The 16,757-nt window shown below is 45.7% G+C and overlaps 1 protein-coding gene across 1 annotated transcript; it reads left to right on the plus strand.

Annotated features, from left to right (window-relative positions):
* The first annotated feature begins 7,524 nt into the window (after positions 1-7,524).
* Positions 7,525-8,487, plus strand: LOC137142736 (olfactory receptor 5AP2-like). Its single transcript, XM_067532185.1, has one exon. It carries the CDS (start codon positions 7,525-7,527, stop codon positions 8,485-8,487), a length of 963 nt encoding a protein of 320 aa, XP_067388286.1.
* Positions 8,488-16,757: the final 8,270 nt, after the last annotated feature.

The raw sequence follows: 16,757 nt of genomic DNA on the forward strand, positions 1-16,757 counted from the left end.
ATCATCACTGGCATCTGGGAAATTTGCAAGCACTCCTGGATTTATTTTCCCTACACCCAAGTGCAGTAGGGAAGCATCATAATACATGTGGAGAATTGGGGCAAAGAGAGTTTAAGCAGTATCTACAAAGTCACACAGAGAATGCGTTGGAGGCAATGGCACGCAGGTCTCTAGAGTCTCACTCTGTTGCTTTAACTGTAAATTCATCAGTCGTCCACTTTGACCGAGGGTGTGTGCCCCTCCCTTCCCAATATGCCTTGGGTTAACGTTGTGGTGGTGACTGTGTGTGTGCGTGTGTGTGCGCGCACGCCTATCTGGGGAGTGGGGTGTGTCTGGATGGTTTCCCAGGAGCTTTTAAAAAGAGGAAAGAACAGCTTTAGCCGGGTTCGCTCTTCACCATCTGTGTCCTCTTGGAAGGTTGTGAGCTGCCTTGTCAGATGTGAGCTTCTCCACCACACATACGCCTCTCTCAGCTGCAGACTGGCCAACTGCAATCTTCTTTTCACTGTTTTAAAAGTAGAGATAGAATGTAAAAAGTTTTGTACATCAAGAAAGCTGTACGTCATGACTGTGTGGAGTACAAGTCATAGACGCATAGACTTTAAGATCAGAAGGGACCATTATGATCATCTAGTCTGACCACCTGCACAACGCAGGCCACAGAACCTCACCCACCCACTCCTGTAACAGACCTCTGACCTATGGTTGAGTTACTGAAGTCCTCAGATCATGGTTTAAAGACTTCAAGGTACAGAGAATCCAACAGCAAGTGATCCGTGCCCCACGCTGCAGAGGAAGGCAAACCCCCCCCCCCCCCAAAAACAAAACAAAACAAAAAAAAAACAGGACCTCTGCCAATCTGCCCTGGGGGAAAATTCCTTCCCAACCCCAAATATGGTGACCAGTTAAACCCTGAGCATGTGGCAAGACTCACCAGCCAGACACCCAAGAAAGAATTGTCTGTAGTAACTCAGAACCCCCACATCTAACATCCCATCACAGGCCATTGGCATATCTACCACCAGTAGTCAAAGATTAGTTAATTGCCCAATTAGACTGGCCCATCAGACCATCCCCTCCATAAACTTATCACACTCAGTTTTGAAGCCAGCTGGGTTTTTTGCCCCTCACTGTTCCCCTTGGAAGGCAGTTCCAGAACTTCACTCCTCTGATGGTTAGAAACCTTCATCTAATTTCAAGTCTAAACTTCCTGATGGCCAGTTTATATCCATTAGTTCTTGTGTCCACATTGGTGCTGAGCTTAAATAACTCCTCCTCCTCCTCCGGCATTTATCCCCCTGATGTATTTATAGTGAGCATCATGTCTGCCCTCTGCCTTCTTTTGGTTAGGCTAAACAAGCTAAGCTCTTTGAGTCTCCTCTCACAAGGTAGGTTTTCCCTTCCTCAGACCATCCTAGTAGCCAGTGGGACTTGTGGTCTTAACTCACTCAGATGCTTTTGAAAATTCCACCTTTAATTTGAATTCTTTTTGTTGAGGGTAGGAGCTTCCAAAACCTATGGCTATACCTGTAGCTAGATCCTGGAATACTGGACATCATCCGGTCCTGGTCAGGGTTATTTCTTGTTGGACCTACATTACTGTTTTAGCCAGTCTAGCTTTAACAGTCTATCCCAAGGCTGACGGCATCTCACTATCAGTAATGTGATCAGTAGAGCTGGTTTACATTTTTGGATGGGAATTTTTCCCATTGGAGAATGTGGTTTTGTCAAAATTGCAATTTTCCATGGGAAGATGTCAGTGTGGATTATTACTTTCTATCAGGAACTAATTGTTGTGTGTGTCCACTGAAGATAGACCAAGCAGTAAAGGGATGAATCTGCAGCAAAGGAAATTTAGGTTAGATATAAGGAAAAGCTTTCAAACTCTAAGGGTAGTTATGTTCTGCAATAGACTTTCAAGGGACTTTGTGGAATCCCCATCACCGGAGGTTATTAACAACAGGTTGGACGCACATCTATCAGGAATGGTCTAAATACACTTGGTCCTGCCAGGTTGGATTTGATAGTTTCTTGAGGTTCTTTCTATCTCTACAGTTCTGTGATTCTATGACAGGCTGAACTTTAAAACATATTTTTTAAATCAGTCTTTGGAAACGAAACTTCTAAATGTCTGTTTGAAAAACTAATTTTTGCTTTGAGCTGACATTTTGAGTCGAAGTATGGACTCAAAATGGATATGTCATTCAGAAACGTTGGCATCTTTTGCATCAACATTTCTGAACAAAAAGGGTTTGGAACTTTTCATTTGGTGAAAATTTTAGATATTTTGACTTTTTCTCCAGATTTTGGAAGAAAACAGGTGTTGAAATCATGGAATTTCTCATGGGACAAAAATTCTGTTCTCATCCATCTCCAGTTTCCATCCTAAATTTCCCTCCTTATTCTAACTTCTTTCTGGATTATGTTATGTGCCCCCAGAACACCAAGGGAATAAGTATCATCGTTATTGCTGGGCGAATAACTGATGTTTTGGTTTGTCGAGTTTGTATTTGTATATCCTCTGCTCTATCCAATGTTTGTCCATCTAGCCATTCACCGAACTATTCATTTGCAGAATCATCAGTCCATCTACCTCCTCATCTATCTGTCCATCAAGATATGCATTTTAGTTGTGGCCAGGTCAGTCCCAGGATATTAGAGAGACAAGAAACAACAGAAGTTGGTCCAATAAAAGATATTATCTCACCCACCCTGTCTCTGTCCATCAAGACGTCTATTTAATTTTTCTTTCTTCTTCTATTTGTCCATCAAGTTATCCACCCATCTGCCTATCTTAATGGCTCATCTACACATCTGTCAATCTATCCTGTCATCTGTCTAATCATCTGCCTTCCCAGCAGTATAATTGTGTTTATTTCCACATACCTGCTCTATCTATCCATCCATCCATCCTTGACCCTCACCACCATAACACTTAAGGGTCAGAAGCTAATACTAGACTGATGTTGACTAGTGCCTAACTACACCTGTGCCTCCATTAATTTCAAAGGGGTAACGCTAAGACTATGTCTACACTGCAATTAGACACCCGGGGCTGGCCCGGTCCAACTGACTCAAGCTCATGGGACTCAGGTTGCGGTGCTGTTTAAAGACCGGGCTCTAGGACTCTGCGAGGCTGGAGAGTCCCAGATCTCAGGCTGAAGCCTGATCTGGAACATCTACACCAGTGCTTCTCATCTTTTGCAGACTATTGTCCCCATTTCAGGAGTCTGATTTGTCTTGTGTACCCCAAGTTTCACCTCACTTAAAAATTATTTGCTTACAAGATCAGACCTAAAAATACAAACGTGTCACAGCACACTGTTACGGAAAAGCTGATTGCTTTTTCATTTTTACAATGTAATTATAAAATAAATGGATTGGAATATAACTATTGTACTTACATTTCAGTGTATAACACATAGAGCCATATAAACAAGTCATTGCCTATGAAATTTTAGTTGGTACTGACTTCACTAGTGATTTTTATGTAGCCTATTGTAAAACTAGGCAAATATCTAGATTAGTTTATGTACCTCCTGGAAGACCTTTGTGTACCCCAGGGCTACACGTACCCCTGGTTGAGAAACACTGGTCTACACTACAATGAAACAGCCCCACAGCCCAAGTCCCGTGAGCCTGAGTCAGCTGGCATAGGCCAGCCCTGGGTGTCTAACTGCAGTGTAGACATGCCGTAGGAGTACAGCCCTACACAGTGTGAATAGAGTACTGGGTCTCTAGCGTGCTGTCTGCCCGAAGCTATTACTTTTGGGGCAGATGTTTGTTACTCTACTGTATGTAGGGGTGTAGCTAGTGATGTTTTCAGTCAGCAGACCCGTGCTGAGGTGTGACGTTGGCTGCTTCCGAGACAACACAGTTTTTTGAAGGAAAATTGGGGTTGTGACTGAATGAGACTGTTCATGGAATGTGCCTGATTTCCTTGAAATGTTTTTAACTTTTTGTCAGGAAATTTGAGAACTAAAAACATTTTCAGTTTTCCACAGAGCACAACGTTTTTCTCGCAGCCGGCTCTAGTGTGAGCTTGTTGACCACCGATGAAATATTTCAGGATTAGACATTTTTTAGCCCACAACTCATTCATCATTTAAACAGCGAGAACACATAAACAAATGGAAATGGGGATTTGCTGGTGAAGGCATGGTTTGAGGATCATGCTGGGGATCACAAGTGATGAGCGTCCGAAGGCCTGGAGTGAAGCATCAGTGCATACACCCAGAGGCAGACGTGGAGGTGTCTAGAGAACTTTTGGAGTGGAAATTTAGGTGCAGAATGCGTTTGGGCACCTATGTAGTTGGATGGCAGCCAAGCTGGGAAATCTGGGATGCAGGGACCTAACCGTGTTCGAACAATCAACCTAGGGTTTTACTCCCCCGGAGGGCAATTTAAAAATTACCGTTATGAGCAGTCACAAGGGAAATCCTCGTAGTAGCAAGAGCCCGCGTGAGGTTGTTCTCACTTTTAAACCTGTGAGAACCCAGAGCAGGTGGCATTAGGGTTTGGAGCTATCTACACAAGCATGTGCACCAAGCCAGAAAGTAAGAGCAGCCCAGCCCGCCGGTACAATGTAGGCGTCTTTTCAGAGAGAGTGAGACGCCAAGGAGAGCAGAGAGATGGTGGAATCCAGCTTCTGACCCCCCACCCCTGTCGGTGGAGAGGTCGCCACTTTGTGCTGAGGATTTAAGGTAAATCTGATCGTTTCTAGATAAAATTCTGAGGATCGTCAGGGGAAACACCTGCTATATTGGGGAGCCAAGCCGCCGGAACTGTCTCTGTTACCGACTTGGTTTGGCATTTACTGCTCTGTACCATTCCCCATTCTCCCCTTGATATAGCTCATCCCTTCGCTGAATATTGCTGAAGTCAGACACTACAGGGAGTGGTTGTGAGAGAGCGGCTGCAGCGCATAATCTGCTTGCAATTCTCATAGACTCATAGACTGTAAGGTCAGAAGGGACCATTATGGTCACATCTAGTCTGACCTCCTGCATAACGCAGGCCACAGAGCCTCACCCACCCACTCCTGTAATAGACCCCTGACCTCTGGCTGAGTTATTGAAGTCCTCAGATCATGGTTTTAAGACTTTACAGTACAGAGAATCCACCAGCAAGTGACCTGTGCCCCATGCTACAGAGGAAGGCGAAAAACCCTCAGAGCTTTTGCCAGTCTACCCTGGGGGGAAATTCCTTTCTGGCCTCAAATATGGTGATTGGTTAAACCCTGAGCAGCTTCCCTCAAGCCCAGACTTAAGCATCTCTCTTCCTGACAGAAGCACAACTTAAAACTCAACCCTCTCTGGTGAATGTAGGCAGCTCTCTGCTCCACACGGTGGCTTTTGTGCATCCTACCTCCCCCTGTTCATTGTGTAGGGATCCTGAGCGCCAGACGTGGGCATTATGAATCCCAGGGCTGGGTGGCTAAAAGTTAGCCACTTTGTGAATCTGGCCCTGGGTGCCGATATCTTTTAGGCTCAATGGGAAATTCCACTATAAACATAGACTCATAGACTTTAAGGTCAGAAGGGACCATTATGGTCACATCAAGTCTGATCTCCTGCACAATGCAGGCCACAAAATCTCACCCACCCACCCACTCCTATAATAACCCCTCCCTCCCCAACCTCTGGCTGAGTTACTGAAGTCCTCAAATCATGGTTTAAAGACTTCAAGTACAGAGAAGTACCTTGTAGTACCTCTGTAATAACTCAGAGCCCATCCTATCACAGGACATTGGGCATCTTTATCCCAGTAGTCAAAGATCAGTCAATTGTCCAACTAGGCTGTCCCATCATACCATCTCCTCCATAAATGTATCAAGCTCAGTTTTGAAGGCAGCTGGGTTTTTTGCCCCCACTGCTCCCTGTGGGAGGCTGTTCCAGAACTTCACTCCTCTGACGGTTAGAAACCTGCATCTAATTTCAAACCTAAACTTCCTGATGGCCAGTTTATAGCCATTAGTTCTTGTGTCCACATTGGCGCTGAGCTTAAATAACTCCTCTTCCTCCCTGGTATTTATCCCTCTGATGTATTTATGGAGAACAAGCATATCTCCCATCCGCCTTCTTTTGGTTAGGCTAAACAAGCCAAGCTCTTTGAGTCTCCTCTCATAAGGCAGGTTTTCCATTCCACGGATCATCCTAGTCGCCCTTCTCTGTGCTTGTTCCAGTTTGAATTCATCTTTCTTAAACATGGGGGACCAGAACTGCGCATAGTATTCCAGATGAGGTCACACCAGTGCCTTGTATAACGGTGCTTCAAAATCAAGACTGGCTGCCATTCTGGAGGATTTTCTCTCATGGTCCTGCGTAGGCTGTCCCTTCTAGAACTCTTCTCCGGTCCCCAAGCGTACCCCTTTCAAGTGACAGGTCCATGACTCCCCTTCTCTTGGGGGGGAGCCTGCAATCCAGCCACTTTTTAATCCAACACGTTACCACCTTTGTGTTCGCCCAGCAGGTCTAACTGGGATTTGGCCCTGCTCTAGATTTCTCTCCCTAAGCCTGTGACAGAATAAGTTGGCGATGACACAGGAACAGCTTCTTCAAAACAAAGTGGGATTTGTTTGCCCAACTGAATGCATCGTATAGGAAAATGCATTAAAACAATAGAGTCCTAGACACCTCTTGTCTTACTCCTCTCTCCCTAGCTCAGGTTCTTCCAGATCCCACTGTGGAGTCTGAAGGCTAGTTTGCATCCCTTCAGACCTTCTCTCTGTGTTTCAGGCTGAATCTTCCACCTGGCAATATCTTTTGATCTCTCTTTTCTCAGCCTTGGTGGAACAACTGTGCAACTTGGCTGGCTAATGACCCGGTTATTGTGTGTGACTGTTTGCTGGGATGCTTCTTATCTAGGTCAACGATTTTCCTTTCCTGTCTGTTTCCTCTAGCAGCCTCCTTTTGATCTCACCCATGGCAACTAATCCATCCTAAACTAACACAGAGAGCTATGCACAATATTCATGCAAAACAATGACGGTATTTCCCAGTTTGTCAGATGTGATTTACTCAATGAACGATTATTGGCCTCAGTGCAGGGGAACAGGGGAAGTCCTATGGCTACCAGAGGCCAGGCTAGATTATCAAAATGGCTCCTTCTAGCTATTTTTCTGAGAGATCTACTCTACTATAAACAAGAATTAATTCAGGGAAGTCCTGTGTCATACAGCAGGTCAGACATGATGGCCTTCAAATCCAGTGGTCATTTCTGGCTTTTAAATCTATGAATGAAAATGTTGGGGGCTGAAGAATGAGAAATGAACAGTGTAGCTGCTCTTTGTTGCTGGTGAATTTGAAAGTCTTGTGTAAAATCTGGGATTGAAGGAGTTGCTTGGCTTTATGAGCGCACATAAACCATACGCTCCACTTGCACTTTCCTTGAATCAAACAAATGAACATCTAACGAGATGAACTGTATAGTGAACTGTTTCAATGCTCGTTACTACTTTTTAATCCATCACTAGGTAAATCTCACGGAGAATAGGAAAAGAGGAACCCTACACCAAGAACGCTCATGAAGAAAGAAGGAAGGAAAAATCAAACAGACATAATGGAATTCATCCTCCTGGGATTTGGGGAGCTCCCTGATCTGCAGTATTTTCTTTTCCTGCTCTTTCTAGTGGTCTACATTGTGACTGTGACTGGGAACATCCTCATCCTTGTGCTAGTTGTGGTTGATCGGCACCTTCACACCCCCATGTACTTCTTCCTGGGGAATTTGTCCTGCTTGGAGACCTGCTACTCCTCCACCATCCTGCCCAGGTTGCTGGCCAGTCTCCTGACGGGGGAGAGAACCATTTCTGTGCATGGGTGTATTGCGCAATTTTATTTCTTTGGTTTTATGGCAGCTACCGAATGTTGTCTTCTAGCCGTGATGTCTTACGACCGGTATTTAGCGATACATAAACCACTTCACTACACAGCCCTTATGAATCGCAGAATCTGTCTCCAGCTAGCAGCGGCATCATGGATGAATGGATTTCTGACGACGACCATAATAACTTGTTTAATGTCCCGGTTACATTTCTGTGGCCCCAATGAAATTGACCATTTCCTTTGTGATTTCACCCCAGTGATTAAACTTTCCTGCAGTGACACCAGCCTGATCAAACTAGCGACCATTATATTCTCTTCCATAGACACTCTGCCCCCATTTCTATTAACTCTGGCGTCCTATGTTTGTATCATCTCCACCATCCTGAGAATTCCTTCCACCAGTGGGAGGAGAAAGGCGTTTTCCACCTGCTCCTCACACCTCACAGTGGTTACAATTTTCTATGGGACTGTAATAATTGTCTACATGTTACCAAAGACTGACACACTTAGAGACCTCAACAAAGTGATCTCCATCTTCTACACTGTCCTGACGCCCATGGCCAATCCCCTCATCTACAGCCTGAGAAACAAAGAGGTCAAGGAAGCCCTGAGAAAAGTCATCAGTAAATGTGTGATGTTCCCAGAAACCGAGAAGGAGTGACGGTGATATGGGAATGAATCAACCTAGGTTGTCCCTCGTTCATGCCAATTGGAGCCTCCTTGGGGTATCTGCAGACACACTAAACTTTGGCATGATGACATTCCTAGTTGATTAGAGCTGATACATGCTATTGCAATAACTGGAATCACAACTCTAATGTGCTCTGAACATAAGATGCCCATACTGGGTTGGACCAATGATCCATCTAGCCCAGTATCCTGTCTTCTATGCCAGATGCCTCAGAGGAAATGAACTGAACAGGGAAACATCAAATGATCCGTCCCCTGTCGTCCAGTCTCAGAATCTGGCAGTCAGAGGCTAGGGACACCCAGAGCGTGGAACTGCATCTTGGTTAATAGCCATTGATGGACCTGTCCTCCATGAACTTATCTAATTCCTTTTTGAATCCAGTTATAGTTTTGGGCAGGGTCATAAAAGAATTTGATACGTTTATGGATACACACAGGGTAATTCAAGATTTTAGTTACGGTTTTTATCTGCTTTTCTGCTGTGTTTGATTTGAGAAATGTCCACATTTTACATGACGTTATCCTTATTTTCCTGTGTGATTCCGGACGTGATTTTTCTTTGTGTATTTGCTTTTGTTGTTGTTGTTATAAAGAGATGTTCTAATAAAACAATGTCAAGTAAAATATGAAAAGCACACATGGAGAACATGCTCTTCAGTTCTATAGGTGCAAAAGGGTATCTAGCCAGATGTTTCTGAGAGAGGGGATTGTCTGTGTGCTGTCTGTGACCACCTCTGTTCCATGACTGATGTATATAATGTACACAAACAAATTCCAATGAGAGAATATCCCATAGCACAGTGGTTAGGGCACTCACCTACTCGATTGCAGATCATTGGTCAAATCCCTTTTCTCGGTTAGGTGGAAAACTTTAAAATTCCTCCTGCTCTGCAGATTGAGTTCCATTGAATAACATTGAGATCCTGTACAAAATCACAGATTATTTCACACTGACATTTGTGGTGCAAGCGACTTTCCTGCGATCACATAGAGAGACTGTGGCAGAACCAGAAACAAAACACAGACTGCCATTACCGTGTCTTTACTACAAGACCATCTTTCCTCTCTGGTTGCACCTTCCATTTGAAGATAAAGCAATGCAGTGAGCTAAACTCAGTTGTATCCTCAGTCTGAAGGAACTGGAGCATCTCTGTAATAACTAATGAATGTAGTCTGTTGACCAGCTTGCTGTATGGATGTGTTGTTTTATTTTAATGGGGGATGTAAGGAAAAAAAGCAGGAAGAGAGATAAATAGTTCATTGCAAGCCAGACATTTCAGAGGGACAATGCCAGGACTGGGAAAGCCCTGGGAATCAGCAGTTTAAAAAGGGACGCTCTTATGTGGGGCAGTTGGTCGGGGGAAATGGAGTGACACACAGACATCAGTAGGGGTACCTGAAGAAGCTAGATTGGTATGCATATAGACATTTAGCTGTTTTTAAATGCTTTTTTTCCTCCTATTTCTTTATCTTCCTGTAAAATAAACAGTATTTTTGGTTTAAGCGGGGTATTTTTTTCACTGAATACCAATGGTCGTAGTCTCCCAGAGGAGAAGAACCATGGGTACCGAAACCAATCAGACCTACTGGGAAAGCACGGTGGTTACACAGGGCCTGGTCTAAGAGTGGGAGGACTGCATGGTTGCATCCCAGGAGAGGTAAAGGCACGCGGTCTGACAGCTGCGAGGGGATACTCAGAGAGAGACCAGGAAGGAGAAAGGATCCAGCTGGCCCTGGAATGGTGACCCTCAGTTATACCCCTGTGGCCCCATGTGCTTCTATTAATGTCGTCGACTCCTTTAGTCATACAATGATGAAGTAGAAAACTTTCAAAAGTACCTAGTGGGTTTGGGTGCTTCCATTTCTGGACACCTTAAAGAGGCCTTTTCAGAAAGGCCGGGCGCCTGCTCTCTGGGGATCGGGACCTGTCGAGTGAGCAAAGGCAGTCGGGGGAGTGAGGGAGCTGCCTGTGGAAGGCTTGAAGCCTGGAGCAAGCGTCCTAAAAGGGCTAACCGCAGACACCTGGCATGGGGCGCAAGCAAGAAAAGAACCGACACGCATGCGAATAAGGTTAGCAGAGATCACCACAACTCCCCCCCTTGGGCTCGGGTCCATGTCACTCCTTCCAGACCATCCCTCAGTGCTGGGGCCCTCGCAGGACAGAAGGTCCCGTCCGTTCACTGGATCAGAAATAAGGCCCTGGGCCAATTTAACCTCAGGCTGTTAATCATAGAATCAGAGAGGATGAGGATTGGAAGGGACCTCAGGAGGTATTTAGTCCAACCGCCTGCTCAAAGCAGGACCAACCTCAGCTAAATCATCCCAGCCAGGGCTTTGTCAAGCGGGGCCTTAAAAACCTCTAAGGATGGAGATTCCACCACCTCCCTAGGTAACCCATTCCAGTGCTTCACCACCCTCCTAGGGAAAAACTTTTTTCTAATGTCCAAACTAGACGTCCCCCCCTGCAACTTGAGACCATTGCTCCTTGTTCTGTCATCTGCCACCACTGAGAACAGCCTAGCTCCATCCTCCCTGGAACCCCCTTTCAGGTAGTTAAAGGCCGCTATCAAATCCCCCCTCACTCTTCTCTTTTGCAGACTAAACAAGCCCAGTTCCCTCAGCCTCTCCTCATAAGTCCTGTGCTCCAGCCCCCTAATCATTTTGTTGCCCTCCGCTGGACTCTCTCCAATGTGTCCACATCCTTCCTGTAGTGGGGGGCCCAAAACTGGACACAACACTCCAAATGTGGCCTCTCCAGTTCCGAATAGAGGGGAATAATCACTTCCCTCCATCTGCTGGCAATGCTCCTGCTAAGGCAGAGTTGGAGTCCTACAGTTCTCACTGGTGCCCAACTCCCCTGACTATGTCCAGGGCCCGATGTGTTCCCATGACGGAGCCAGCATGGCCATGGTTGGCACCAGAGAAGTCCTGCCCGTTGATCCTGGTTCTGTCATGTACCACCACTGAGAACAGCCTAGCTCCATCCTCTCTGGAACCCCCTTTCAGGGAGTTCAAAGCTGCTATCCAGAAGGTCTTCCTTTGTCTGTTGGCCTCAGGAGGCTCTAATCTGAGCCAGTATGTGAGACTCTCTCCGGGAGGGGGCACCTCTCTGGTGGTGTTATAGACAGAGTGAATTTGCCTAATCACCTCCACCCTCCCTTTTCTGAGTTCCTGGAGGGCTGTGGTCAAGCCCTCCTCCGCACTGGACTTACACACGATCCCTGGCCTACAGCGATGCATAATCTTCACCCAGTGAGATCTCCCAAAGATATTGCAGGAACGTGCCAGATCATGCCACACCTACTGTTTATACAGCACCTTGCACAACGGGGTCCTGATCCATGACTGGGAGTCGTATCCACCACAACAGCGATAATATTAATCAATCAATCAATTAACTAATTAATTAATTCTGTGCCTCACAGTACAAGTTGAAAGGCTGCCATGGACTTCCAATGGGGTTTGGGTGAATCCCTGTCTTCATAGGAAAGTTTTGCACCTGGGCTGATGAAGTGCCGTGCAAATTCAGCTAAGCTGTTTGCAGACCAGACAGATAGCTTGCCCCTCTTCTGCAGGGAGGTGTAACTTTAGGTCTTCATTTCAATGATGTTTTCCATCAACCACATCTCCTTAACTTTGGCCCCGCCGAGTCTCTGTGAGATACGCATTGCACTATAATCCCATGTGCTGTGTGCATCATGCAAAGGTCTTTGGAGACCAAGCCTCAGATGGTTTCCAAGGCAGATAATACTGCTCTGTCTTTATTCTCAAACAGCCGCTTTCTGGACACAACTGAAAAGACACAGCTCTGATACACAGGTAGGTGGGAAAGCCATAGGTTTGTAACATACTCTGCAGGTTATTTCTTTGCCTTTTCAAATGGGTAAAAGGTGCCCAGTTCTGACTCTATTATTGGAACAAATGGATTTCACGGCTATCATAATTAATGGTAACAGGAGTTCTGGAAGGGATAGAAAATCTCATGTTTCAGGGCTTAAACTAATCTCTAACTATGGAGACCAGCAGGCGGGCAGCTTATTCCACAGCTGCTTACTGCAGAATGCTCACACCTTCCTCTGATGCGTATTGTCCTGGCGCTTGTCATAGACAGGATCCTGGACGATCTGAACCTCGGGTCTGACCAGCCTCGGAATCCCACCATTCCTAATAGAAATCAGTTAGCGTGATTTTCCTCTCGGTCGCAGCAGCATAAATCAGGGGTAGTTTCACACATGTCCGGTAAACAACTAGCCAGGACTGGGTGGATGAACAGGAAGGGTGGAGGGTTTAAATGGCTGAACATTTGGTCCTAGAGTCAATCAGTGATTCGGCTGCATACCATCTCAGGCTATTCACTGAACGCTGCTCTCATCAGCCAGGCATTTGGTGACCTTTAGGAGTTAGTCACCCAATCCTGTTCCAGTCCTGCACCTTTAAAGCCAATATCTGATGGCACAGGTGTATCACTTGTGACCAGGTGTTGTGCTTATGGCAAGACCAGGACAACGGGGGTTGGACTAGATGACCTGCCGGGGTCCCTTCCAACCCGTCTCTACTACAATTCTATGAACGCCTGGCAGTAAGTGCTGGCAGGTGCAAACTCCAAATCTCTGGAACTGTCCACATGCTTATGAATTACTTGCTGGATGAAAAATCATTTCATAACTTTTTTCTGAACAGGAAAATTGAACAAGTTGCTTGAAAAAGCTGGCACCTGTTGGTGGTTGTTTATATCGGTCCAGTGTCACAACTCGCCTATCCTTATAAAAGCTGTGCAGAAGGCAATCCCAGGGTACGATGGACCAGTAACACTGTCAGTAGGAGCAGATTAATGGCAGCAATAATGAAAGACAGGGTTCTCGAAGGCTTAGAGGAACGGCACTTGATAGGAATAAATATGCATGGCTGCTGGAAGAGCATATTGTGTCTCAACACTTAGAGTGTGTGTGAGAGAGACAAGCAAGACGTGGATGACAAGAATTGGGACATCAAATTTATTGGGATTTTCAAATCAAACGTGACAAAAGTTCTCACTGGAAGCTGTTAAGGAAACTGACTGCAGTGGAGTTACCACTGATTTATGTTGGGCTGTGTGAGAGGAGAATGCATCCCACTAAAGAGAGGAAAGCCTGCGGCTAAGATTTTCAAATGTGAGTCATAGAATCATAGAAGATGAGGGTTGGAAGGGACCTCAGGAGGTATCTAATCCAACCCCCTGCTCAAAGCAGGACCAACCCCAACTAAATCATCCAACCCAGGGCTTTGTCAAGCCAGGCATTAAATACCTCTAATGATGGAGATTCCATCGCCCCCCTAGGTAACCCATTCCAGTGCTTCAATATCCTCCTATGGAATTTTTTTTCCCCCAAATATCCAACCCAGACCTCCCCCTGCAACTTGAGACCATTGCTTCTTGTTCTGTCATCTGCCACCACTGAGAACAGCCTAGCTCCATCCTCCCTGGATCCCCTTTCATCCAACTCCTGTTAGACGGCTTTGAAATTCCCCGTCAAATCGCTGTCATTTACAGAACTTTCTTGTCTCTAAGACAAGGGGACTGAGGAGACAATGGTAACAAATGACCTTGTAAATCAGACACGATTGCCAAGGAAATGTAAGTTCTGGTAAATGAATGCTGGATTTACTTTTCCCATTTAAATTCAGTTGTGGGGGAAAAGTAACCTACAGAGAGAGCCCCATTTTTCAGCCCCCCCACCCAGTAAAAACAACGCGAGTCCTGTAGCACTTTAAAGACTAACACATTTAATTTCTGTAGGCATAAACTTTCGTGGGCTGTAACCCACTTGGTCAGATGTAAGTCCCCCCAGTGCCATTCCAGAGCAACTCCTGAGTCCTCCCCGTGGTACAAGAAGAAGAAAAGAGATGCAAATCTAGTCTCCCCAAGAAAAGATCATTTTTTAAAAAAGAAATGCCTGTTGCTGCTCAATGGCACACAAACCTCCAGGCATGAAATATCCTGAAGAAATCTGTCCATCCGTCCATCCACCATCTGTCCATCCCTCTATCTAGCTAATCCGGCTAAGCGAGGATCACAATGTGTCTAACATACACTACGAGTTTGTGGCTGAAAGGCAGTTCCGTTAGTGCCATTTTCTTTCTCCAGATTCACAAAATCACCGCCCTTTATCAATACTTAGCAGACGGAGCTGTTTACTAGGGAATTACTTGGTCCCTGTTAAAATAGGACGGGAAGAACTGTTCTGAGCCTCTTTGGAACGTATTCTTCTGTGCCTATTTTTAGCATAATCAGCAAAGGCTGCTCTTTCTGTCAAGAAGATAAGTGGCCCCCTGCATGGAAACTTGCAGGCTTTCCGCAGTCTGAGTTCTCCATGGGTGGTTTATGCCATCATGGTATTAATGTGCACTTTCCTTTGAAACCTCTGACCGTGCTCAGTAAAGGGGATAAAATACCAGATTATTTGTGTGATTATTGCACCTAGGGGCTGTTGTATTCATTAGATGTAATATATGAGCCAAAAGTGTTCCCATGGCCCACTCACTGTCCAACACTAAACAGTCTGAAACCAGCTGTGCGGTTTGGTGTACAGAGATCTCAACCTGCTTAGTCCAGGGTAAAAAGCCTTTTAACCTTTTTTAAGATACAGAAAAGAAGGACAAACATTGAAAGCATTTGACCCGTGAGGTATGAAGTAAGCTTTTATTTTAACAACATCCCTTCTTCTCTTTCCCTTTAGCTGGAGAGAGCATTCAGAAGGGGGGGAAAAAGGCCTTGTTTGGCAGTACCTTAGAAGGTATCAAAGATGGTAATAATTGTCCATTTGGGGAAAGTTTGTTGAGATGGGCAGGCACGCATTGTTGCTGTTGTGGTTAGAGTCCAAACCCATTTCTGAGAAGACAAAACAAGATACAAACATACACACAAGAGGGGAAAGAAAAGAACAGCAAAGATTAAAAAAATGCAGATTCTATCTCTGGTGACTTTTGCAGGCAGGGTCATGGCTGGAAAAAACACCGGCACAGCACACGGACTCGTCAGCCACTCAAACTACCTGATGCTGGTACAAGGTTTCCAGTTGTCTGTTGAAGGCAGTTGAAGGCCAGTTGTCAGTTTTAGCTGCCTCTTTCTGGTCACCACTCACAGCTGTGTTGCAGAATATACAGTCTTGGCCGGCTAAGCCAGACTCTTATTAGACAGAAGGAAAGAGGAGATGGAAAGGAAAGACAAGAAATAAGATGCAGAAAGGTAAAGAGATAGTGTCTCACATCCCAGCTGGAGTTTGAGATTTAGCTGGAGCTGATAGGTGTGACCATGTTATCTGAGCCTCTTTCTCTGGTCCAGTCGGGTCAGGATGTCTCTCTGGATTCAGATCACAAAGGCCCGGCATCCTAGGAGACAGTCGGGTGGGCAGCCGTGCTGGTGAAGGACCCAAAAGGGAGTGATGGGTGGAATAGCCCATCCTCTCATTATTTTGTCCACCAATTAGGCCTAGTTTCCAACACTCCAGTTTTGGTTCATTGATTTTCAGTCCACACGTTTCTTGTTTACCAGGCATGATCTTAACACAGTCCTTGAGTTATATCAGGAGGGTTTTTCCTTTCAACTAATTCTGTCTGTCTGTCTCGCTGATGCAGCATTTACTGTTATCGGTCATTGTGACACTTTTATCCATTTCCCCCTAGTTAGGCTCCCAATTAGGGTAAATGTGTAGGTCCAGTTTATCACAACAGGGACACAGTCATGGGGCAGGACCCAGCTGTGCTAGGCGCTGTACAAAGAACAAAAAGGCAGTAAACGGTTCACTAGGCTAATCTGATCTGGGATTTCTTACATTCCTATGTCATACCATGTTCTGCACACCCAGCTCTGCCCTGAGATACATGTTTGGAGACCCATCACCTTCACTGTGGCTGTAGGGATGCAAACGATTGGCCGTGTTATTATCCTTGGTAAGCAAAACTTCCTGCCAGCCCTGCCCACAGTCTGAATATGGGAGATTTCACCGCCCTGTGTGGACGAGGCAATGGGAGCGGAAGTGGGAACATATTGTGGGGTGAGGTTGGAGGGTGGAATTTGGGGAAGCAGGAGCTGGAAGGCTGGCCTCCCCACAAGCACAGAGTTAAGGATACGGTGCATCCTTAACGCCATACGGCCAGCTGTGGTGCACAGTCGTCATGCCAGCGGCGACTTGTGGAGGAGTAGCTCAGTTTTTGTTTCCTTCCTATGCGGGTTTTGTATCAGACCCGTGCTGAGTGCAGCAA

The sequence above is a fragment of the Emydura macquarii genome, unplaced genomic scaffold, assembly GCF_026122565.2.
Source record: "Emydura macquarii macquarii isolate MOO-44397 ecotype Brisbane River unplaced genomic scaffold, CSIRO-AGI_Emac_v2 contig_3249, whole genome shotgun sequence".
NCBI lineage: Eukaryota > Metazoa > Chordata > Testudines > Chelidae > Emydura > Emydura macquarii.

Excerpts from the sequence above, each read along its gene's own strand:
- LOC137142736 (XM_067532185.1), top strand. The coding sequence starts at position 7,525 with ATGAAGAAAGAAGGAAGGAAAAATCAAACAGACATAATGGAATTCATC.